The sequence below is a fragment of the Macrobrachium rosenbergii genome, chromosome 37 (assembly GCF_040412425.1).
Source record: "Macrobrachium rosenbergii isolate ZJJX-2024 chromosome 37, ASM4041242v1, whole genome shotgun sequence".
NCBI lineage: Eukaryota > Metazoa > Arthropoda > Malacostraca > Decapoda > Palaemonidae > Macrobrachium > Macrobrachium rosenbergii.
In genome coordinates this window covers 19,833,527-19,857,989 of record NC_089777.1, presented here as the reverse complement: position 1 = coordinate 19,857,989, position 24,463 = coordinate 19,833,527, and the positions used below count along the sequence as shown (strand labels likewise).

At 34.9% G+C, this 24,463-nt stretch overlaps 1 protein-coding gene across 1 annotated transcript; it reads right to left on the bottom strand.

The window, feature by feature from the left end:
- Nucleotides 1-1,391: 1,391 nt before the first annotated feature.
- Nucleotides 1,392-18,120, bottom strand: LOC136825387 (uncharacterized). Its single transcript, XM_067081669.1, has 5 exons — nt 17,204-18,120; nt 9,809-9,896; nt 5,227-5,358; nt 4,103-4,663; nt 1,392-2,931 (listed from the first exon to the last, which is right to left on the bottom strand). The coding sequence occupies exons 1-5, from the start codon at nt 17,384-17,386 to the stop codon at nt 2,783-2,785; spliced, it is 1,113 nt and encodes a 370-aa protein (XP_066937770.1). The 5' UTR covers nt 17,387-18,120; the 3' UTR covers nt 1,392-2,782.
- Nucleotides 18,121-24,463: the final 6,343 nt, after the last annotated feature.

Genomic DNA, 24,463 nt, shown 5'->3' with positions numbered 1-24,463 from the left:
AGTCTAGGCCTAGTGTATACCACTGTGAAATGCAATCACTGCTGCTGTTCCCGTCAGCACAGGCTATACTGCAATACTGCTTATTGAGCCTAAAGTGTGTTGCTGTTCCCATCAGTATAGACTATGCTGTAATGCTGTTAAATGAGTCTAGGCCTAATGTATACCACTGTGAAATGCAGTTACTACTGCTGATCCCCGTCAGCATAGATGCCACTGAATTGCTGTTGCTGTTCCCATCAGCATAAACTACGCTGTGATGCTGCTATGGGTCTAAAGTGATACCACTGTGAAATGCTGTTCCTGTTAATGCTGTTTCAGTCAGCATAGGCTACGCTGCCGTGATGCTGTTTTATGAGTCTATGCCTGAAGTGATACCACTATGAAATTGCCCATGTAAAGAGAGAGAGCGTTCAACTAGTTGACTTTCTCTATCTCTCTTTCTCACCGCCTCATGTCTCTCTCTCTCTCTCTCTCTCTCTCTCTCCGTCTCATGTCTCCCTCCTCTCTCTCTCTCTCTCTCTCTCTCTCTCTCTCTCTCTCTCTCAATCTCATGTTTTACATGGAAATGCTGTATATAGACTGACGTTAGGTTGCACGGCTTGGCTCCTGCAGTTTTTTTTTTTTACTTTTTTACTTTTTTTTCTAATTTGCATTCGACATTGGACCTTTTGCATTCGACATCGTCCCGGAATGGATTCAGTGTCGACAAAACAGAGCGAATCCAGGTCGCGTTAAGAACAGGACTTGGTACGTGATGTATTCATGTTCTGGCTGTAAGCTGGAGGTGTTTTTTTTTTTTATTATTCACGCATACTCTCTCTCTCTCTCTCTCTCTCTCTCTCTCTCTCTCTCTCTCTCTCTCTCATCCCAAAATACCGTAGGCGTCATGAAATACAACACAACGAGTGGCAGAATTGAACATGTCCAGCAAAAAACAGAATACAGGTTATTATTAGGTCTAATATTAATACTTCTGCAGTCAATGAAAAATGGCACACTACACATATATATATATATATATATATATATATATATATATATATATATATATATATATATATATATATATATATATATATATATATATGCTATATATATGAGATGTACAAAAGATATAAGTAGTTTACAAATGCATTAATTGAAAATGACAGAATTACAGTAAGAATTATAAGTGTACAGGACACACAATGGAAAATTTATCAATTTTCTCGAATACACACACACACACACACACACACACAAATACATATATATATATATATATATATATATATATATATATATATATATATATATATATATATATATATAAACTGTAACAAAAATCAGTCACTTAAAGTTCAGTTAATACTACCAAACATTACATTTTCAGGAAGTAACAAAAAATAACAGAAAATAAAGTCAGTTTAATTCTGACAAGAGTGGTTTAAACAAAAATCCTTATTTAATAAAAACTTCCATCATAAAACGTCTGCTATAAAATAATTCTATGTTACGTGTTACTTAAGATTATTCTAATCTAGGTAGTTTTATAAATATATATTCATCATTCAGATTTGCTTATGTTAAGACCACTGTTCTCCATTTCATACAAATAGATCGAATTGACTCAAAAAAAATATTCACATAGTTTTGATTTAATTACATGATTTTGAATTTGAATGAATTACGTAATTACTAGCAAATTACAGCTGCCGGAATAGCACTTCCGGTCACGTGATATTTCTAGCGAATACAAATTATTACTACAACAGATTGCACGAGTGTCTAAAAATCTTTCAATATTTTGAGCATTTATCTATATCAAAGTTAAAAGTCTCACACGACTAAATCTAGATACTTTGATCTTATTAAGACCAAAAAAAAAAAAATGAAAACTGGTATTCCATGTTTCAGTAGTTCTAAGTACCTGAGTACAAGTCAGGCCTGTTCTTTCAAAGAATCTTCGCAGCATGACGAAACCACTTCAAGAATAATGTATTCTTAAAGTCAGAGGTAGGGAGATTAAGTCATTCTAAAATTATCTATTCTTAAAATTATTAAAAGTCAATAGTTACTGCTGAAGGGTTGCATTCCTTTGCATAGAGAATATTCTGCTCGGAGGAAAATCAAAAAATAAAATACGACGTGAGCATTAGGAAACTTAGGCCTAACCTAGTCCTATTCGCCTACCGAACACAAAATTCCACTTCTGACAGTTCATTCTCATTAGCTGGATACAAAGGATACAAAGGCCTAACCTAACCTTGGCTTATTTGCTTCACTTTTGATAACAAACCTTCAATTATTAAAGAGCCAAGATTCATTTTCATTAACCTAGGCCTATGCCTATTTGCCAACCGAATACAAACCTTCACTTCTGACAGTACATTCTCATTAGAAGACATTTATTAAAACGAAAAATACAGCGAGGGTTAACACTAGCAAACACAGGCCTAACCTTGGCCTAGGCCTATTCACCAGCTGATTATAAACCTCCACTTCTAGACAGTCCAGTCGATACAAGTGCTATGTCTAATCTAATGATGGCCAAGTGCGAACTTTGGCTACAGAAAGTAAGAAAACACAGTGAAGGTGAACATCAGGATATATAGGCCTAACCTAGGCCTAGGCTTATTCGCTAACCAAATACAGCCTTCACTTCTAGACAGTCCAGTCGTTACAAGTACTAATATGCCTAACGCTTATGAAGGCCTGAGGCGAATTATGGCTATCAGAAGTAAGATCCAGTCATAAGTGGACTGCGCCTTTGAGGATCAAATTCCAGACGCCCTGTCCAGCACTACGCAGCTTGACAGAGAGAGATGGCGCCCAAAGTCATCATTATCGCGGTGATAAGCGTCTTCGACTCCACTCTATACTGTGATGACGATGACGAATTATCTTGGCAGTGGTCAGTGCACTCACTGGCGTCATCTCCCGGCGCATTATCTGATAAGATGAGACGACCAGACCCGCAAGAGTCTCATTATTCGCCAGGTTTGAGGTAGGGGGTCAACTCGAAATTGTGTCAAGTACGCAAGAAATGGTAAGAAGGGTTCATGATAAGTCTAGTTTATCATTAAGAAAGCTGAGAGTTCTGGTTAAGCAGTTGATTCTGTTAGCTTATTACGATAAGAATGAGAAACCGCATGCTTATCTTTCCACAGTTATACACGAAAAATTAATAAAGTATTTGCATAAGTCAGAACATGAATAAGCAAATAAATATCTCTATTTAGAAGACGCGTAATTTTTCAGACTGAACTCTGGTTTGGTTGCATATCTGACAAGCTTCAATTATATAAGAGATATTACCAATTCAAGAAAAAATTGGCCAAAATCTTCAGCACTCTTCTGAGGGACAAATTTTACAATGAAAATAGAAATTTTCACTCCAATTTGCAATCTGCAAAACACGATACCTATAAGAGAGGTTTAATCTAACCTGAGTAGATATGATTAACCAGAAGTATGGCTAAGCAAATAATGAAAAAAAGCTTATTCTCATCTGCTCTGGTGAACTTCCTACAAGAAAAGATTGAAAAAGAAAATTCTGTTCTGCTAGGGGCCTTTGGAAAATCAGAACAGTAACAGGCGGGTCACAGAGCAACACAGACCTGACCTAGTATTAGAAAGATAATATGGAGACCCACTCAACCCATATGACCTAGCTGAATGAATGGAAGTTTGAAGTATATACATCGTTGCTGTTTATACACTGGGGCTGATTAATGACTTTGTTATCTAAAGTATTTATTTGCTTATTTGGGTCGAATTTAAGTTAATGGTGATCTTGTGGTATTTGTCACTGAAGGAAGGTAATTATTAACTGAAAGTTTGGTAGGATATGAATTAACTTGTGATTAAAAGAAAGAATTAGAAAGCTTTTCAATATATAGAGTCTGGCGATTAAAAATTTCGAATAACATTTAAAAAGGCGTTATACTTATATCAATTAAGCTTTGATCAGTACACCAGTTTAATGTCAGTAGAGAAAAGAAAGTCTTAAGCAATGTGTTTATAAATTGATTTATAGCCAAAAGACAGACTTAAAAGACAATTGAACCTAGAGAAATGACTCATAAATTTGCAAAACAAACCGGTGGTTCCTTAACCTTACCTTTAGGCCTAGCACCATCTCCGCCGTTGCCCTTATGTCCATTCCCGCCGTTAAGGGGAGACAACTTCTTGATGTTCAGTTGAACAATCGTATCATTACCAATCAGAATCTTCTTGTAACCCTGGAGTCCCCCATCATCCTCTCTGCCAGCCTCTTCCAGAACGGATATCAGCTCATTTCCAGACTCCTCCAGCGACGAATCGCCGTCTGGACCCGACTGCTTGCCACTTAGGTTAGGTAGGGAGCCGTTTCCTTTCCCATTAACCTGCTGGATCCCTGGAACTATAGCAGGGAAGGGTATGATGCCATTCTGGGCTCCATGGCGGAGGTCCTTGGCATACCAACACTGCTCCCCCTGCGCCACCTTCCGGAGTTTCTTCAGGCTTAGGCGCATCTTCAGAAAAGCCCTTCTGCAGGTGTCCAGGGAGTCTTCTGAAGGGTATGGGGTCCTCGTCAGGATGGAGTAGACCTCGACTTTCAGCTCGATGACCTCGAAGCAGGAGTAGACGCAGGCGTATTCAGTGTAGTTCGCCTTCAGGATGTGGTAAGGGACGGTTGGCACTGGAAGGAGAGTGGTTCTGTAATGTGTAGGCCTATGTACTGGTGAGGTATTCGATTTATGGTAAAGCTTAAATACTGAAAACGGTGGAATGTAAAACTCAATAAACCCCGTGAAAGAGGATGAACCCCAGTAAACCTTAAGGAAGAGGCTGCAACATTGTTTTCTTAATTACATTTGGTGGCTCAAAATGATGATCAATATACATATATATATACACTCTATATATATGTACATGTATATATATATATATATATATATATATATATATATATATATATATATATATATATATATATATATATTGAAATATATATATATATTGAAAGTCAAGAAGGTAACAGGAAGCACAAAAAGAAGAGATAAGCTGTTAGAAAACAAAAAAACAAAAGATAAATAAATAAATTAATACAAAAACGGATAAAAATAAAAACGAACGATTAAAATACGAGGTGAATTGGTTTAGGGAAGTCAGAGTAACTAATACCAGGAGACTTTCCTTATAGACCGCCCACAGCAACAACAAAAAAAAAAAGAACAACGCATCTGCGCATTCAAGACCTACCGTTCTGCGCAGTTAACTGCAGATAACGTTCCCGGGACTCCCTCCTGGGTTCGACCGCACTCAGAACCGCCCTTTTGTCCGTCAGATCTCCGTGTTTGTCAAGCCCTTCCGTCGTGACAAGCAGGGCACTTCCTGTAGAATTGAACCGAATTGAATTGCGCTGAATATAGAATTTAGGCCAAAGGCCAAGCACTGGGACCTATGAGGTCATTCAGCGGTGAAAAGGAAATTGGCAGTAAAAGTTTGAAAGGCGTAACAGGAGGAAAACCTCAAAGCAAGAGAATATGAAAGGAGGTACAGTAAAAGGAACGAAAGGGATTGCAGCTAGGGGTCTAAGGAACGCACGCTGCAAAGAACCGTAAGTAATGCCTACAGTGCACCGAAAGAGGCGCACTGACGGCACTAACCCCCTACGGGGACTTCCTGTAGAAGGAACGTGGATGAATAAATTAGCAATATGCTAAATTTCTTTGAATTGATATGTTGGATTTCTTTGAATTACTGGTTAATTTTTTAAAATTAAACTATTGAATTTCTATGAATCACTGTTGAATTTATTTGAATTAATATGTTGAGTTTCTTTGAATTAAAATATTGAGTTTCTTTGAATTAATATGTTGAATTCCTCTGAATTAATATCTTGAGTTTCACTGAATTAATATGTTGAATTCCTTTGAATTAATATGTTGAGTTTCTTTGAATTATTATGATGAATTCCTTTTAATTAATATGTTTAATACCTTTGAATTAACATGTTGAATTTCTTTGAATTAACACGTTGAATTCCTTTGAATTAATATGTTGAATATCTTTGAATTGATATGTTTAATTTCTCTTAATTAACATGTTGAGTTTCACTGAATTAAAATACTGAATTTTTTTTAATTAATATGTTGAATTGCTTTGAATTGACATGTTGAACTTCTTTGAATTAAAATGTTGAATTTTTTGAATTAACATGTTGAGTTCTTTGAATTACTATTTGAATTTCTTTGAATTAATATGTTGAGTTTCTACGAATTACTGTTGAATTTCTTTGAGTCAATATGTTTAATTTCTTTGAATTAATGTGCTGAAATTCTTTGAATTAAAATGTTGAATTCCTCTGAATTAATATGACGAATTTCATCGTCAATTCTGCACAGAAAGTCATCTGGATGAATAAGATGAATTGCAGATTCGAACTTCAGTCTCGCATCTACATATGATGCAATTCAGATGAGTGGACGTGTTAAACATATTTCTTTCTTTTTTTTAAATTGAAATGAATATTCGTGTTATTACATTTCTTTTTACATATATATATCTTGCATTTTAACGCTGAATTACATGAATGATAACTAATCAATGCTTTTGTCGTAAGTATAGGGCGCGTATGTTTGTGTATACGTGCGTAACATGTTTCTTTGACAAAAATTATAAACATTTTAGTTATTTATATATATTAGGATTCATATTATTTTCATTATTTATATGTACCTGATTTACTTATTACAGGGAGGTAGTATTTATATAAATATTAAGCTTTCGTTTCACAAAATTGGGTTGCAGGAAATTTTGTAAAATTTTGTAAAGAATTGAATTGGAATGAATACCTTCAATAGCACGTTTGTTTTATATACATACATACATATATATATTTATTATATATATATATACACACTCCCTGACTCTGTCTCTTTCTATATATATATGTGTGTGTGTGTATGTGATACTATATATATATATATATATATATATATATATATATATATATAGAGAGAGAGAGAGAGAGAGAGAGAGAGAGAGAGAGAGAGAGAGAGAGAGAGAGAGAAACACCATTCACTTCTTTCCAATGCGTTCATTTCCGTTATCAACTCAATTCTTGATGAATACGCGTATTGTGATCCGAAGCATTTTAATTTCCTCAACAAAATACGGGTTGACCTTTGGAGACAACGCCAACCTGCGATCTAAATTAATTTTTCTATTAATATCTCTGACATTTAAACTTGATTTCATATCTATATTTACTTATAAATAAAGTATATACGTTGCATTTTGCTTGACTGATTTCGTTGTTAAGTGCAATTGCTCTTATCATGTTTTAAAGGCAGTGTATTTTTTAAAGATATATTATGCATATATTCTAATTATTATTTTGTTACAATCGGGAAAAAAACTACATTGTATATCATTCTGTTTAAATTAGAAAAAGCTTCATTATTTTATCCTGTTGAAATAAAAAAACTTCATTATATATTGTTCTGTTGAAATCAGAAAAACTACATTATATATCATTCTGCTGAATTAAGAAAAAACATTATATATAATTTCTGTTTAAATCAGAAAAAACTAAATTATATATTATTCTGTTGAATCAGAAAAAAAACTACATTATACATAATTCTGTTTAAATCAGAAAAAACTACTTTATATATTATTCTTTTGAAATCAGGAAAAATCCATATGTATATTATTCTGTTGAAGCCATAAAGCTACAGAATAAATCTTTGTTTCAATCAGAAAAAAACTTCATTATATATCATTCTGTTGAAGTAAGAAAAATATCCATTATACATTATTCTGTTAAAATAAAAAAACATTGTATATAATTCTTTTGCAGTCAGAAAAAAACTACATTATAGATAATTCTGTTGCAGTCAGATAAAACTACATTATATATAATTCTTCTGCAGTCAGCAAAAACTACATTATAGATGATTCTGTTGCAGTCAGAAAAAACTACATTATATATAATTCTTTTGCAGTCAGAAAAAACTACATTACAGATGATTCTGTTGCAGTCAGAAAAAACTACATTATAAATAATTCTGTTGCAATCAGAAGTTCTGTTGCCCAAGACATGTGGCCAGTGTGTTTCTAGGCCCACTGTTTAACTCCCCAGCCCGAGAGAGGGCTGGTACCTATTTTCTTACTAACCCCTCTAGTTTTCAGACCACTAGGCTGGCGGGCTACCGGGTTTATGCAATGGTGCCATCCCCAAGCCACCAGTGAGCAGCGGGATTTGAACCCCGGTCCTCTTGACTGGTAGGCTAGAACCTTACCACTGTGCCACCACCACGGCAACATACACACACACGCACACACACACATACACACACATATATCTATGGAATCCCTATACACTTGACTATAGTCAAGTACACCTACTTGAAGACTTAAAGCTTATCAGTTCTGATAATATGAATTATCTCTGGGGAAAAATTTGGTAAACACTCCAAGGTTAAAAATGCTATCGATTACTATCAGCAATAATAATAATAATAATAATAATAATAATAATAATAATAATAATAATAATAATAATAATAATAAACTCTTCACTGCACTGAACACACACACATACAAAATAGATAAATAAATCGGATGAAGCTTAGAAGTAATAAAATGTACATTCCATTTATTGAGCCCAATGCAGTGACAACTGCGTCCGTGTTAAAATGCAGATCTAAATGGAATGTGAAATGGAATGGAATTTAGCAATAATCTGCGCGATTTTAGCCCAACGCAGTAATTCAAAAAAACAGTTGTATATATATATATATATATATATATATATATATATATATATATATATATATATATATATATATATAATTTATATATATATAAATTTATATATATATTTATATAAATTACTAAAAGGACCTCATTCAAACTGGATGGTATCTAATGGAGTATTCTGAATAAATACTCCATTAGATACCATCTAGTTTGAATGAGGTCCTTTTAGTAATTCTACTAATGCGCAGAACAATTGTGTATGTGATAAAAGTTAATTTATATAAATATATGTATATATAATATACAATATATATATACATAATGTATACACACACAAACATACATACATACATACATGCACACCAAAATACAGGGAGATATTAACCCAAATATTAAAAGACGAATTCCCTCCACTTGAGATATTACATTTTATGCAAGTACAACCACAAAGTAATCAGGACTCCAAATAGATCAATCTTGATAAGTCTTAGCAGATACGTCTCTCTCTCTCTCTCTCTCTCTTTCTGTCTTATATTAACGAAACAGACGCACGAACGAACAGCGTCAGCTCTGAAAGGGAGGAGGAGGAGGAGGAGAGCTTGCGCGTGCGTAGGATAGGAGTGGAGTGATAGATTTTGTGGCATAATCATTATTTAATTTTACTCAAATTTATTGAAATCTCTTGTAGAGAACTGCTGTGTTCCGTGGTCGTTGGTTGGGCGTGGATGGGAAGGGGTAGGGTTGGGGGGGGAACGGGATACGTGGGTGGGGGTGGTCTTAGAACTGGGTGGACCTTGCCCTGTATTATTTTGGAAACATTTTTTATTCAATAAAAATTAAAGATTGTGGTTTATGACAGTTTTCAAGCCAGATATATTTAGAAAAACTCAATTTCACCTAAAAGAATTCGTCTATACACCTGACATGATAGTTTCCACCTAAACTTGGTGAACAGATATAGTTCGGAAAACCCAATATTATCTAAAAGAATTCTTCTTGGACAACAGATATACTTAGGAAAACTCAATATTACCTAACAGAATTCATTTATAAACATGTTAAGAATGCTTCTTACCGTTATAATCGTATTTCGTCCGTATACACTTCTTCACGGCCACGTACTGGTTAGGAACCTCTTCGACCTGGTACCAGGTACCACTGAACTGTGAAAGAAGGGAAATTAGTGAAGTTTTAGTCTTACGAATAAGCAGTTTGGTTCCTGTAAATAGTTACCAAAATAGCTTGCAAATCAAGAGTAAATTACTTCTGGTTGTAAAATACCACTGAGTTTGTCGTACCTAAAAACATTCTTTGACTTCCAAAGACTTGATCTTGTCATACCTAAAAAGAGGCTTTGAATTCCAAAGGCCTCATCTTGTCATACCTAAAAAGTTTCTTTGAATTCCAAAGACCTCATCTTGTCATACCTAAAAAGAGTCTTTGAATTCCGAAGATTTTTTCTGTTAAAGAAGAGAATAGTGACATTATATACTCATAATAAACAGCTTTGTTCCATGAAAGTTAAATATTTAGCAGACGACTGATCAGTGCCATCTGGTGGCAGTTGCACAAAACGTTTATTCCTGAGCTCGGTTGAAGTACACCTTTCTATCACTTATGGAATCTTGAAGAATTCCAAGGAATCTTTAAATTTATTTAATTTTGGAACAGAACACGTACGTCACTCCGTAAATCCATAAACACACAGAGAGAGAGAGAGAGAGAGAGAGAGAGAGAGAGAGAGAGAGAGAGAGAGAGAGAGAGAGAGAGAGAGAGAGAGAGAGATGTTAAACATCCGATTTTGAGCTAGTATTTTGAGATAGAATCTCATCCAAAATCTTTCCCTTATTTACTGCGACCCACAACAGCCAACTAACTACTCTTCAAGCATTGTGCTACCAGAAAAATGAGAAAATATCAGTGTCTTGAATTGTAATATCATTAATTATTAATATTATAAATTCAAAGCATTTCTGTCGTATGCAAAATGTTGTTTTCAATAGTATATATGGAAAGAGTTATAATGATTATAAGGAGTATAATATACTTAGCTCTCTCTCTCTCTCTCTCTTACTTACGTCCAGTGATTTTTATAAAAATAAACTCTCTCATATCCACAACGCAGCGCTCTCTCTCTCTCTCTCTCTCTCTCTCTCTCTCTCTCTCTCTCTCTCTCTCTCTCTCTCTCTCTCTCTCAGTCATTTACGTCCAATAACTTTTACCAAAATAAATTAAACTTGTTCATACCAACAACGTAAGCTCTCTCTCTCTCTCTCTCATTTAAGTCTAATGACTTTTACAAAAAAATTAAGCTCTCATACCCACAACGTAAGCTCTCTCTCTCTCTCTCTCTCACTTACGTCCAATAACTTCTACAAAATTAAACTAAACTCTATTATACTCACAACGCAAAACCAGAGCCCCAACCATCACGGTGCCCATATCATAAAAGTCCCTGGGTCACGCCATGCCCCTGATAACCCGCCCTCTCAGCCTGAAGTCTCACGTGACCTGGTGCCCCTGAAATGCCACGGCAGATAACGTCACGATGCCCACACGGCGTTGGAAATGACGTAGGTTAAGAACAAGAAAACTCTCAGATAGCGGGATATCTTTCGAGAGATTATCTGGAGAGATTCTTCAGAGAGATAAGGGATTGTCTTATCTCTTTGGAGAGTTTTTTTTTGTTTTTTTTTTTACTATTGATGGTACTAATAGTGGTTAGGTTTAGTACTGTTTAGTTTTAGATGGGTTTTGTATGATTTTTTTATATAATGGTTTTGTCAAGATATTTAAAAGTGATGTTAGTTCAGGTTAGAAGGAAATTTGCAGTTCTTTACATTATGTATAATTTTACGAGTTTTTTTTTATATACTTCACACCAATTAATGCTATATTTGTTACTATATAAGTATATATTTATATTAATTTTATATATGTATATATATATATATATATATATATATATATATATATATATATATATATATATATTATTGTTGACAGTCCAGTGGTAAGAGGACTCGTCACTAAAGTTGTAACAATGGTGGTTATAATCCACGAATGACAGCCACTAATTAATTATAATTCCCCCATTCAGATATATATATATATATATATATATATATATATATATATATATATATATTTACTATAATTCCACAGCATCCACTGCTTAAGTTATAAACAAATAAGACCAAGTTAAACCTAATTATTTATCCATTTCTCTAACATGAAGTAATTTCAAAAATTCTCTGCAGTGCTTCATAAGGTAGCAATGTTACACATAACACAATTTACAAGGAAATCACCAAGATTACCACAAGGTACAAAAGGTAACGCATTACCTGTGAAGATTACCTGATGTAAAAATAACTTCTTTCTCCTACATGCCTGTCCAGTCCTACTTACTGGAGATAATCAGATGGATTATCTGTCAAAACAAGTTATCTTTTGATAACGAGACTGAAACAATAATTTTTTTCGTGGGTTCTGTTTTTAGATAAGATCTCTGATTTAGTTAGATATTTTACGATATCTGGGCAGTTCACGGAAATGATGTATTTGCTCATTGAAAGTAAAAACAATGTATTTACTGTTTGATAGTATGAATGATACATTTACTATTTGACAGTAAAAATTATGTATTTACTAAATGAAAGTACAAGTGATACATTTACTAAATGAAAATATAGAATGATACATTTACTTCTTGAAAGTAAAAGTGATATATTGACTAACTGAAAGTAAAATTGATACATTTACTTCTTGAAAGTAAAAGTGATATATTAACTAACTGACAGTAAAACTAATATATTTACTACCTGAAAGTAAAATTATATTCACTAGCTGAAAGTAAAAATGATATATTTACTAGCTGAAAGTAAAATTAATATATTAACAACCTTAACGTAAAAACTATATATCCGCTATCTGAAAATAAGAATGATATGTTTAGCACTTTTAACATTTTCTTGTTTGTAGTCAAGAATATGTTTGCACAATTTCTTTTTTAACTGTTAGCCTAAATGCATTTTGCTTTGTTTCTGAATACTGGCATTTATAATGTTTTTCTTGAATTACAGCTAAATAACTAAAATTTTTAATAATATTTAATATTCCGCCTTTTTTGTTGGGCAGGTTATAGTTCACTGTACATATGACTATGACTGACTTATTGTTACAAAATGGACCATCCCGTGTCTCTGTCCTACGTTCTAAAGAACAAAAAAGATGAAGAACACTGAAGAACATAGTGTCAGTGTTTTATGAACGTCTGTTTTTCAATGGGCCACAAATGAAGAACAAGGGAGATCAAGTATCATGTTCTTATGAGCTACTGTTTTTCAAGGGATCACCAATAAAGAACAAGAGAAGAACAAATTTGCATGTTCTTGTGATGATCCAGTTTTTCAAGGGACCACTAAAGGAGAACACATGAATAACAAACCAGCTTTTTCTCAAGAAAACCAGTTATTCAAAGGACCACCAAAAGGAGAACATAGCATAGAACAAACTACTGATATAGAACATGCGAAGAACAGACCACCTTTTTCTCCTGCACACCAGTTCTCCAAGGGACCAACAAACGGAGAACAAAACATAGAACACACTACCAGTTTAGAACTAGCGTAAAACAAACTGCTATAGAACACGCACAGAACAAACCAACATGTTCTCATGCACGCATACTTTTCAAGGAACACCAAAAGGAGAACACAGCGTAGAACAAACTATTGATATAGAACAAGCGTAGAACATGCCAACTCCTTCTCTTACACACCAATTTTTCCAGAGAACACCAGAGGAGAACATCACCTAGAGCAAACTACCAGTTAAGGACAAGTGTAGAACAAACTGCTCATATAGAACAAACATAGAACAAACCAACATGTTCTCATGTACGCATACTTTTCAGGGAACACGAAAGGAGAACACAACGTAGAACAAACTACCAATTAAGAACAAAACTTTGTCTCATGCACACCAGTTTTCCAAGGGACCACCAAAGAACACTGCTGAACAAACTGCTGAATAGAACAAGCACAGAACACACCAACCCTTTCTCATGCACACCAATTTCTCAAAGGGGGGCGGGGGGCACCTCCCCACTCTGGTCGACAAGTCACTGCTGCTCTGAACTCTCATTTACTTTTTTTTCCCTCGTGTTTATTGTTATTATATACTGTCCGGAGGCGCACGTCGCTGTTCTTCTGCTCATTTTTCTTCTTTTTCTCCTTCTCCTTCTTCTCCTCCTTCTCGTTCTTCAAGTCGCTGCTACTTCTAAACTCTTATTTATTTCCTTCTCTCGTGTTTATTGTTATTGTCCGGATGCGCAAGTCACTGCTCTTATTCTTCTTCTTCTTCTTCTTCTAATTTTTCCGGGCGAGTGAAGATTTGTCTCCGAAGTTGTCGCATTAGGGAATGAAAAGTCTTTTTTATTTTTTATTCTTTCAGTTTGAAATGACCTCCGGCAATAGAATCATTCCTTCACGCTGCATTTAAGTTGATTCTTCTTTTTGGGGGGAGGGGTAGGGTAAGGGTGGGCCATGTCCTTATTTCATGGCGTTTTTGGGAATTATGATAATGATGCCATGAAGTTATTTATTTCTGATGTGGAAAAGATTTTTATGAGATGCTTCGCCATAATGATTACATGAGGGGTGTTGATGGCTAGATGATTTTTTTTTTGGCAGACGTTTGCGGTTCTTATTTTGTGTCTAAATAGTAACACACACACACACACACATATATATAATATATACATATATACATACATATAATATATATATATATATATATATATATATATATATATATATATATATATATATATATATATATATATATATATATATATATATATATATATATATATATATATATATATATATACACACACACATATATATATATGCATGTATGTGTATGTATTTGTATGTATATAAGATGTATATATTTTGACCATTCGTTGTACCTAGCTTATTTTGAAGATTCTACAAAGAATTACTCTGAACAAACAGAATATGTATAACGTATCTAAAAACCTCTTGAAGAATTTAAAGATAAGTGGTTTAAACCTACCTTGTGCAATTCGGTAGACATAAACATAATTAAAGTCATCTTAATATTAAGGCAATTTCTATGATAAGTTTACCAGAATCAATTAACCATAGCCTGTTTTTTTCGGAGCTGGCGGTAAAACTCCACAGTCGATATCACTGAAACCAACTGTGATTGGCGGCTCACGCTGCCAGACGCCTCAACATTGGTTACAAGGATATCAACAGCAGATATTTACTGTCAGCTTCAAAATAACAGACTACGGGAATGAAATGATCAATAAAATACCTTTGAAATCAATCAAAAACGTTCCTTTCATTAATGTAAGTCGAATAATAACATTACCTAAAGAGATTCTACAGCATAACATCGATAACACTTTTATCAAAGCGGAAAAGATGAAAAAGATTTACGACTGAATGAAGAGGTGGAGAATATATGCTTTGAAATATCTCTTTCAAACCAGACAGAGAGAGAGAGAGAGAGAGAGAGAGAGAGAGAGAGAGAGAGAGAGAGAGAGAGAGAGAGAGTTATGAAAGGAAACTCCTTTATACATTATCGCCCAGCTTTTATTATTCATAAAAAAATGAAGAGAGAGAGTGAGAGAGAGAGAGAGAGAGACACTCTTTCACTACAACACTAGTGACAAAGGTACCTCCTCCTCCATTTCTTTTTATGCCTCACTGTAAAAAAACTTTTATTACTCCTACGTAACGCTCGGGCCATCTGTTTACGCTCCATTGTATCGTTCCTTTTTCATAACTGGTGTATAGCATCGGTAGCAAGCAAGCCAGCAAGCGGGCAGGCAGCCTTTGTTCCGTCTTTCATTTTTAAATTATTGTCGTAATGTGATTTATTATCGAATCTGCGTCTATTGGTTACGAGTGCTTTTGGGAGTAACAAAAGATGGATTTAAAGTAACGAAGCATTGTCGTTCTTAGAATAGCTTCAGAGCAATTTTAGTTTTGTCTTCAGTGTATGATGTGCATGACAATGCATCATCACCAACGTCAAACAAGGCTGAACTTCATGCAAGATTATTCGTAAGGGTTATGTCATTCCAGCAAAAGCCTTTGCTTTTATTGATTCTTGGTAACCTCTGCAGTACTTCGAACTGGCACCGCATTGCTACACCACAAAGCAAAAAATCTCAAATCTCAATGACCAATAAGACCTGACACCACATTGCTACAAAAAAAGAGTAATAAATCTCAAGTCTGTCTGACAAATAAGACAATTCTATAGTTCAATACAAAACAGCAGTAACTTCTATTTTTATTTAAACCTGGCAAAATCTGCAGTACTTCAAGGTGACACTACTCTGCTACACCACAAGTTAGAAAATCTCAAATTTGAATGACAAACGAGGCCCGTCTGTAGACCAAGACACAGTATTCCCTTGAGTACGAATTCACAATCTTCATGGGTACACAGAGGTTATCAGTGTTCAATATGACTGAGGTTATCAGTTATCAGTGTTCAAAGTTGCAGAGATTAGCCAGGGACAATTCGAGGCTTTCTTGAATGCAAGGTTACATTGTTTCACTGACCTCTGCAGTGGGTCACAGAAATTGTCAAGGTATCAGAAAAAATTCTGCATACTGAGTCTCTAACTCAGAAACTTTTACATAACATAGCTGAATTTGTTCTTACAATTCTCCCTTGTGCAACCAGTATTTAACTGTCATTTCCAGCACTTTGCACTTGAGGTGAATTCCTATTACATTACCTCACGTTTTTCTTCACAATTATCTAGCCCGTTTCAGTTGATATAACCTAATGAGTGATAAATGAATTTGGATAAATGTTTCTGTTACTGCCTCAGTACACGCAATTTTACTTTGTACTGTTCCTTAGATGATTTTCTGACCTTATGGTGGACTTCAATTCGAATCTCGCATCTGCCCTTAACAAGAAAATAAAAATTAATTCAATGATAAGACAAAACTGGTCCGTGGGGATTTGAACCGCAGCTGGCCAGCGAGACACGAGGTATCTGGTTTATGTCTGTTCATACTTATCTCTGTGGTGAAGTGGATTCAGCATTGACCTCAATCAATTTAGTGTTATTTCTGGTCTAGAACGATTTACAAATTATCTAAAAATCTTGCTTTTGATGATGACAAAGCTCAAACAAATACGCTGACGAAATCAGTTATTTGTCTGAGTTTACATATATATATATATATATATATATATATATATATATATATATATATATATGTATATATATACACACATTCATACATATAAACATACATGTTATATATATATATTATACACACCCACACATATATATATATATATATATATATATATATATATATATATATATACATATACAGTACATACATATGTAAACAAAGCCTCTTTTAGCCAAACATTCCTAAACCTTTATTCGACTCACCCTCTCCATGTCGACGTCCCCAGTCTTCGGCATGGGGCAGATTCCGTAGTCCACAATATCCGGAATGTCGAAATCTATGACCTCACCGCTTCCGGATCGGGAGAGGAAACCCACTGAGACAAAGAGAATGGGTATGAGGAATATCCTCAGTTCTCTCGGCCTCGTATTAGATGGCGGCGCCATGGTCTTCTTCTCTTGTCTGGGAGGGAGCGTTTGTTTATGTTTATTCTTCTTCTTCTTCTTCCTTTCTTTCTGAGGTCAGTCACCGCTTTGATGGTGGAAGTTGCTCTGCAGTTCTGTTGTTTGTTTTTGGGTAGAATCAGTGGCCAATGTTTCTTTTCGCGTCGCAAAGTCTGGGTAAAATGTTCAAGAAGATCTCTTTGTTGTGTTCTGGGAGACAGTTGCCTCGCAGTCACGGAACTGTCAGTGTTTGAGCTGTTCTTTCTGTTCTGGTCTGGGATCCAGTTACCTCAGTCATTAAACTTTCAGTGTTTGAACTGATCTCTTTGCTCTGTTCTGGGAGACAGTTACCCCACAGTCATTGAACTGACAATGTTCGAACTGATCTCTCTGTTCTGTTCTGGAAGCCAGTTACCTCACAGTCACTAAACTGTCAATTTTTTAACTGTTCTTTCTGTTCTGTTCTGAAATCCAGTTAGCTCAGTCATTAAACTTTCAATGTTTGAGCTGATCTCTCTGTCTTGTTCTGGGAGACAGTTATCTCAGTAACTAAACTGTCAACGTTTGAACTGATGCACGTTTTCTATGCTTCATTCCCACTAAAAGTTATAAAGCTGTAGCAGACTGTCAACGTTTGAGCTGGTGCACGTTTTCTATGCTTCATTGCCACTGGGTGTTACAAAATTGTAGCAGGCGGTGCTCTTCTTAAACTGAACTTACAGAGAAGACTACGCCAACCCGGCGTGTTTTATGTTAGCCTATACATCCCACGCTATCTTATCGAGACTAGCTAAGTGATATTGAACAGTACTTAATCTTTTGCCCGGGTATGGTTATCGTAATAATCGTCTCGTCCTCCTCGCCGTATTAATTAAAGCTAGAGAGTTTTATTACAACTGGCACAAGTAGAAAAATGTTATTAGTTATCTCCACTCTTCGAAAGATGGTCTTATATCTGAATATGGAATTTTTCAAATTTTGTAAGAAATTGTCAGATCTTTGGGGGTTTTTAGATATCTTAAACGCTTCTAGCTTAAATGAAAAAAAAACTAAAGGCCAAAGGATATGCTATTTATAGAGAATAGAATCAGTTACTATCTATTAAACTGTGTATTACAGGTAAACTAAGCAGTTTTATCCTTATCTCATTTTTCTAATCTAATAAACGTGTCTGCTTTCAGGAACAGATAAGCAAAGTCCACTAGCTGTCACGGCTCAGACCAAGAGGTCAGAAAGGTCGACTGTCAGTCAGCAGAAATAGCTTTGAAGTTGGAGGTCAGAAAGGTCGACTGTCAGCAGAAATAGCTTCGAAGTTGCAGGTCAGAAAGGTCGACTCTCAGCAGAAATAACTTTGAAGTTGGACGTCAGAAAGGTCGACTCTCAGCAGAAATAGCTTCGAAGTTGCAGGTCAGAAAGGTCGACTGTCAGCAGAAATAGCTTTGAAGTTGGAGGTCAGAAAGGTCGACCGTCAGCAGAAATAGCTTCGAAGTTGCAGGTCAGAAAGGTCGACTGTCAGCAGAAATAGCTTTGAAGTTGGAGGTCAGAAAGGTCGACTGTCAGCAGAAATAGCTTCGAAGTTGCAGGTCAGAAAGGTCGACTGTCAGCAGAAATAGCTTTGAAGTTGGAGGTCAGAAAGGTCGACTGTCAGCAGAAATAGCTTCGAAGTTGGAGGTAAGAAAGGTCGACTGTCAGCAGAAGTAGCTTTGAAGTTGGAGGTCAGAAGAGCAGAAATTCAAGTTCGGTTGCCCTTAATTCAGAGGTCAAGGGCTGGTTTTTGGTAGAAATGGCATGAAATTCTTAAGTCACAGACCAGTTATTAATATAATTAGCAATAAGGTAGAAATTGCAAACCGTTTTTCCAAGAGAAAATCAAAGCGGTTAGAAGTTAATGATAACAAACAGATAGATAAATAAATAAAAAACTAATTAATGAAACTATATATAAATAAACAAATAAACAAATGAATACATACTTAAATAAATAACTGGAAAGACAAAGAAACAAATAAGTAAATAGATAGATAAATCAATACACACAGACATAATTACACGTCAGAAACAGATATTCAACAGAAATAGAGATGAAAATCGAGAAATATTGCAATAAACTAAACGTTTTGCTTTTTACAGAAAATGGTAATGAGAAAATAATCCAAGAACGTTCCATTGATTAGACAAAAGTTTGCCATCACTTTTGCAGGAGCTACTTGAATTAAGAAATCCTAAGATGGTTACAAGTTGGTCAAATTAGCGATGATAAGTTAAAAGTATGTGAAAATATATTTGACTGAAATTGGGAGTAGAATAGAACAGAATAGAATATATAGGCTTTAGGCCAAAGGCCAAGCACTGGGACCTATCAGGTCATTCAGCGCTGAAATGGTAACTGGCAGTAAAAAGGTCTGAAAGGTGTAACAGGAGGAAAACCTCAAAGCAGTTGCACCACGAATCAACTGTTAGGAGAGGGTGGAAAGTAAGATGGGAGAAAGAGAATATGAACGGAGGTACAGTAGAAGGAATGAAAGGGGTTGCAGCTAGGGGCCGAAGGGACGCTGCAAAGACCCTTAAGTAATGCCTCCCGTCACTACCGCCCCCACGGGGAATCAAAATTGGAGTACAGTAACGAATACTGTAGGGATAGTGATGGGATCTGACTGTGTCTGGCTACTGATAGGATTAAGGGCTATACAAAATTATAGATTAACGCTTAAGTATAAATTCCTTGAGTCGTGATTCCTACTGTGACCTACCAAACGAGCAAACTCTCTGGACCTTCCTGTCAACTAGATTATATATAAATATATAAATATATATATATATATATATATATATATATATATATATATATATATATATATATATATATATATATATATAGGCATTGGGACCTGTTCCCCAACTGGCTGTCAGCCTAAGAAACAAGAGATCAGCGCCTGCCCTATGAGCCTACAGAGGGCCAGGAGGACTTTAGCTTTAACTAATATGTATATAATATATATTTATATATGTATATATACACAAATATCCATAAATTCTTATGTATATATACACATACATAAATGTACATACATACTTTAGTGCCACAGAGTTCTACAATGCAAATCTACATCTGTCTAGCCTACGTAACTCTGATTCGCATCAACCTCTGATCTTAATGTGTTGTTTTTTGTAATCCACTCAACAAAAACAGCTTTATCAGCTGACTTGGGAGGCGATATGCCTAAGGCACTTGTTGATGTTTGTGTGAACTTGGCCTAAGAGGGAAGTCTCGAGATTTACTGTCGAAATCATCGGATGACAAGAGTGTTTTTCTAATCGATAGTAAACAGCTTCGATTATTTTTTTTTTTTTTAAGTTTGGATGATAAAATGTCCGTTTTGTCTGATATTAACTTGTTAACCGTTATTAACTTGTGCAGGAAAAAAAGTGATTGTGTTTAAGTCTCTTAATGCCACAATGATTTATTGTTTGTGAAGAAAATCATATATATATATATATATATATATATATATATATATATATATATATATATATATATACTGTATATATATAAATATTATATATATCTATATCTATATATATATACTGTATATATATATATATAAATATATACAGAGAGAGAGAGAGAGAGAGAGAGAGAGAGAGAGAGAGAGAGAGAGAGAGAGAGAGAGAGAGAGAGAGAGAGAGAGAGGTGTTTTTAATCATAGTGTTATATGTCAATACAAATATATAATCCATTATTTTTTTATTTGCCATTTTATTTCATATTTATCTGTATATATCTTTTATCTGTCTATCGTTCTGTTATCTATATATATATATCTATCATATATATATATATATATATATATATATATATATATATATATATATATATATATATATATATATATATATATATATATATATGAATTTTTATCACATCACCGTGATTCATATACAAGCATTAAGCTACAAACGTCCTTTAATATCCAATTCACTCTACCTCGGGAATAATATATTTTCATATATGTTACCCGAAGGGAAATTTTTTAGTTGATAATAAGTTCGTCGTCTCGTGGGCTCGAACCACGGAAGAAAAGAACTCAGGACTACAGTGACGCGAATTTTAACCACGCAGGCAAAATTGACCTAGTAACTTTGGATATCTGCACACTCTTTAGATATGCTTATCGCTACAAGCCCAGGGTTCAAGACTTGTAGCGACAAGCTTATCTAAAGCGTATGAAGAACACACATACATACACACAAATATATATATATATATATATATATATATATATATATATATATATATATATATATATATATATATATGACAATTCTAAAGTGGAACCTCTCTCTCTCTCTCTCTCTCTCTCTCTCTCTCTCTGCAATAAACAATCATCTTAGGATCTTAGGAGCTGAAATAGGAAGTTATACCTATTAAGCCTACCAAGCCCGGGTCTAAACTCATAAGCCAATTTAAGATCATTTCTTTATCAACCTCTCTCTCTTTCTCTCTCAGCTTAATCTTTCTCATCTTCCTTATAATGGCAATAATTCCAGCTAATGTTCATGTACCGGTAACTGTTAATCTTTCTAGGCCTATTCTGAAATTAGGCCTATCGTGAAAATGTTTCACCAGATATCTCAGTCAACGTGGGCGACTTGTCTTCCACGCCAAGTCTCATTTCTGCTGACGAGGCGAAATAGACTTTAATGAAGTTTGTGAGTCGCGTCTCCTTGTGGTCGTCAAAGTAATATTAACTTATAATAAATCCTTGTAAGTCGTTTTCAGCCATTCAGTGCTTGAGATAAATAGATAGATAGATAGATAGATAGATAGATAGATAGATAGATAGATAGATAGATAGATAGAATGTACAATCTCGTTCGAATGCCAAGCGCTGGGACCTATTAGGTCATTCAGCGCTGAAAGGAAAATTGAGAGTAAGAGGTTTGGAAGGTGTAACAGGAGGAAAACCTCGCAGCTGCACTATGAATCAGTTGTTAGGAGAGGGTTAAGGAAAGTCAGATGGAAGAAAGAATATGAAGGGAGGTACGATAAAAGGTATGAAAGGGGTTACAGTTCGGGGCCCAAGAAAAGGACGCTGCAAAGAATCTTAGGTAATGCCTACAGTGGACCGCGTGAGGTACACTGACGGCACTAAACCCGCTACGGTAGTGTGTAAGACAGTGAAAAGAGGGGGTTGGAGTGGCTGGACAGCAAGATGGAAGAAGGGAAGTGGTAATGCCTACAGTGCACCACGTGAATAACACTATATTGGTACTGAAGAAAGATAAAACATACATTATGATATAAAGTAAATCTCCACTACCTAATACAGAGCATACCTCCACCAAACTACACAAATGACCTTCACCTTAAATTGAGACTAAGGGTCAAGTTTGACCTTGACTTTTAATCTAAAATATACATTTTTTAATTTTAAATATTTATAATTGGCTATTAACCCACCCTTTCACATTATTCTTACGCATATGAGCCACATTAATAAACACAGGACCTTGAATGTGACCTGAACCATATGACCTTCATCTTTGACCTTAGAAGGTCAGTGCTAGTCAGCAAGATTATTTATCCCAGAAATTGACCATTTACAAAAGCAGTCCTTTTAATGAATATAACTGACACCTTTCACTAAGAAATCCTACTTTTAAGAACGCACAAACACGCCCAGAAACATACAGACACGAGAGAAAGTATTGCTGCTTTCTAATTTGTTGGTGAAAATAAGAAACAATGAAGAAAAATGAAGTAAAAGTAAAAAAAAAGGAAACTTCTCAACAAGTTTTGACGTAAAGATGACGGATTGGTTTCTTAAGGACTTTTGGTTGGCCTCTTAAGATTCAAGTGTTTGATAAAAGTCAATTGGATATTAAGAGAAAAATATGAAGATATTAATGTTTAAATTTCAGACGATACAAAGGCGAAGAATGACGAAGAACTATAGACAAAAATATATTTACTGAATTTATACATACATACATACACACACACACACACACACATATATATATATATATATATATATATGTATGTATATATATACATACATACATATGTATATATATACATACATACATAGGTGTATATGTATACATAATTTACATACGTACATAAATATATATATATCTATGTATATAATTGTGTGTGTGTAAAACAAAGGGATAATAGGAGGTTGGAGACTGAATAGTAGAGAGAGAGAGAGAGAGAGAGAGAGAGAGAGAGAGAGAGAGAGAGAGAGAGAGAAAGTATAAGCTAAGAAGAAACCAGTATTCTAGAGAATGCATGAACATACGTGTGCACAAGTGAGAGAGAGAGAGAGAGAGAGAGAGAGAGAGAAAGAGCCAGGACCAAACAGAGATGGCACACAATTGCTAGTGGGCGAAGCCCGCGTCCATTTGTGAAATTGTTTGCCTAGCCTGCTACAATAGGAAGCCACAAGGCGCTTTTCCACATTCAGGCCTCGCCTATAGAACGGCTCTCCGTCCCACAGCACCGGTCTATTGACAGATACCGAGGGCTTTCAAGGGGAGAATCTCATGTTGTTTTTTTTATCTTTTTATTTATTTATTTTTTTTTTTATTTACAAGGCTCTTAATTTGTTTTCTTTTAGTTTTATGGGCTTGAATTATTGCTTTTTTTAAGATTGAATGGTCATGGGGCGGGCTGAAGTGTGTCCGTTTCTTGACCAGGCCCGAATATAGTTGGTATATATTTTTATGCAAGTCAAGGTTAGTTTAAGTTAAGTTCATTGAGTAAACCTGAGTTGCGGAATGAATTATTTGTACTCCTTTTACACACAAACACTGACACACACAAATGTATATATATATATGTATGTATGTATGTATATATACATACACAGACATATATACACACACATACATATCAAAACCTTTTTCTTTCTGTTATCAAAATCCAATATTACCTTGCATTTTCATTTTATCAAATCCTAATATGTCTCAATGAAACAGAAATCCTATAAGTCAGTCCCAGTAATGAACAGCTCTCCCCCTCCTACCCCGGCCTCTCCCCCTCTCTCTCTCTCTCTCTCTCTCTCTCTCTCTCTC

Excerpts from the sequence above, each read along its gene's own strand:
- LOC136825387 (XM_067081669.1), bottom strand. The coding sequence starts at position 17,386 with ATGGCGCCGCCATCTAATACGAGGCCGAGAGAACTGAGGATATTCCTC. Across the intron at positions 9,897-17,203 it reads GGGACGTCGACATGGAGAGG|TTCAGTGGTACCTGGTACCA; the intron begins GTGAGTCGAATA and ends CTTCTTTCACAG. Across the intron at positions 4,664-5,226 it reads GCAGTTAACTGCGCAGAACG|TGCCAACCGTCCCTTACCAC; the intron begins GTAGGTCTTGAA and ends CTCTCCTTCCAG.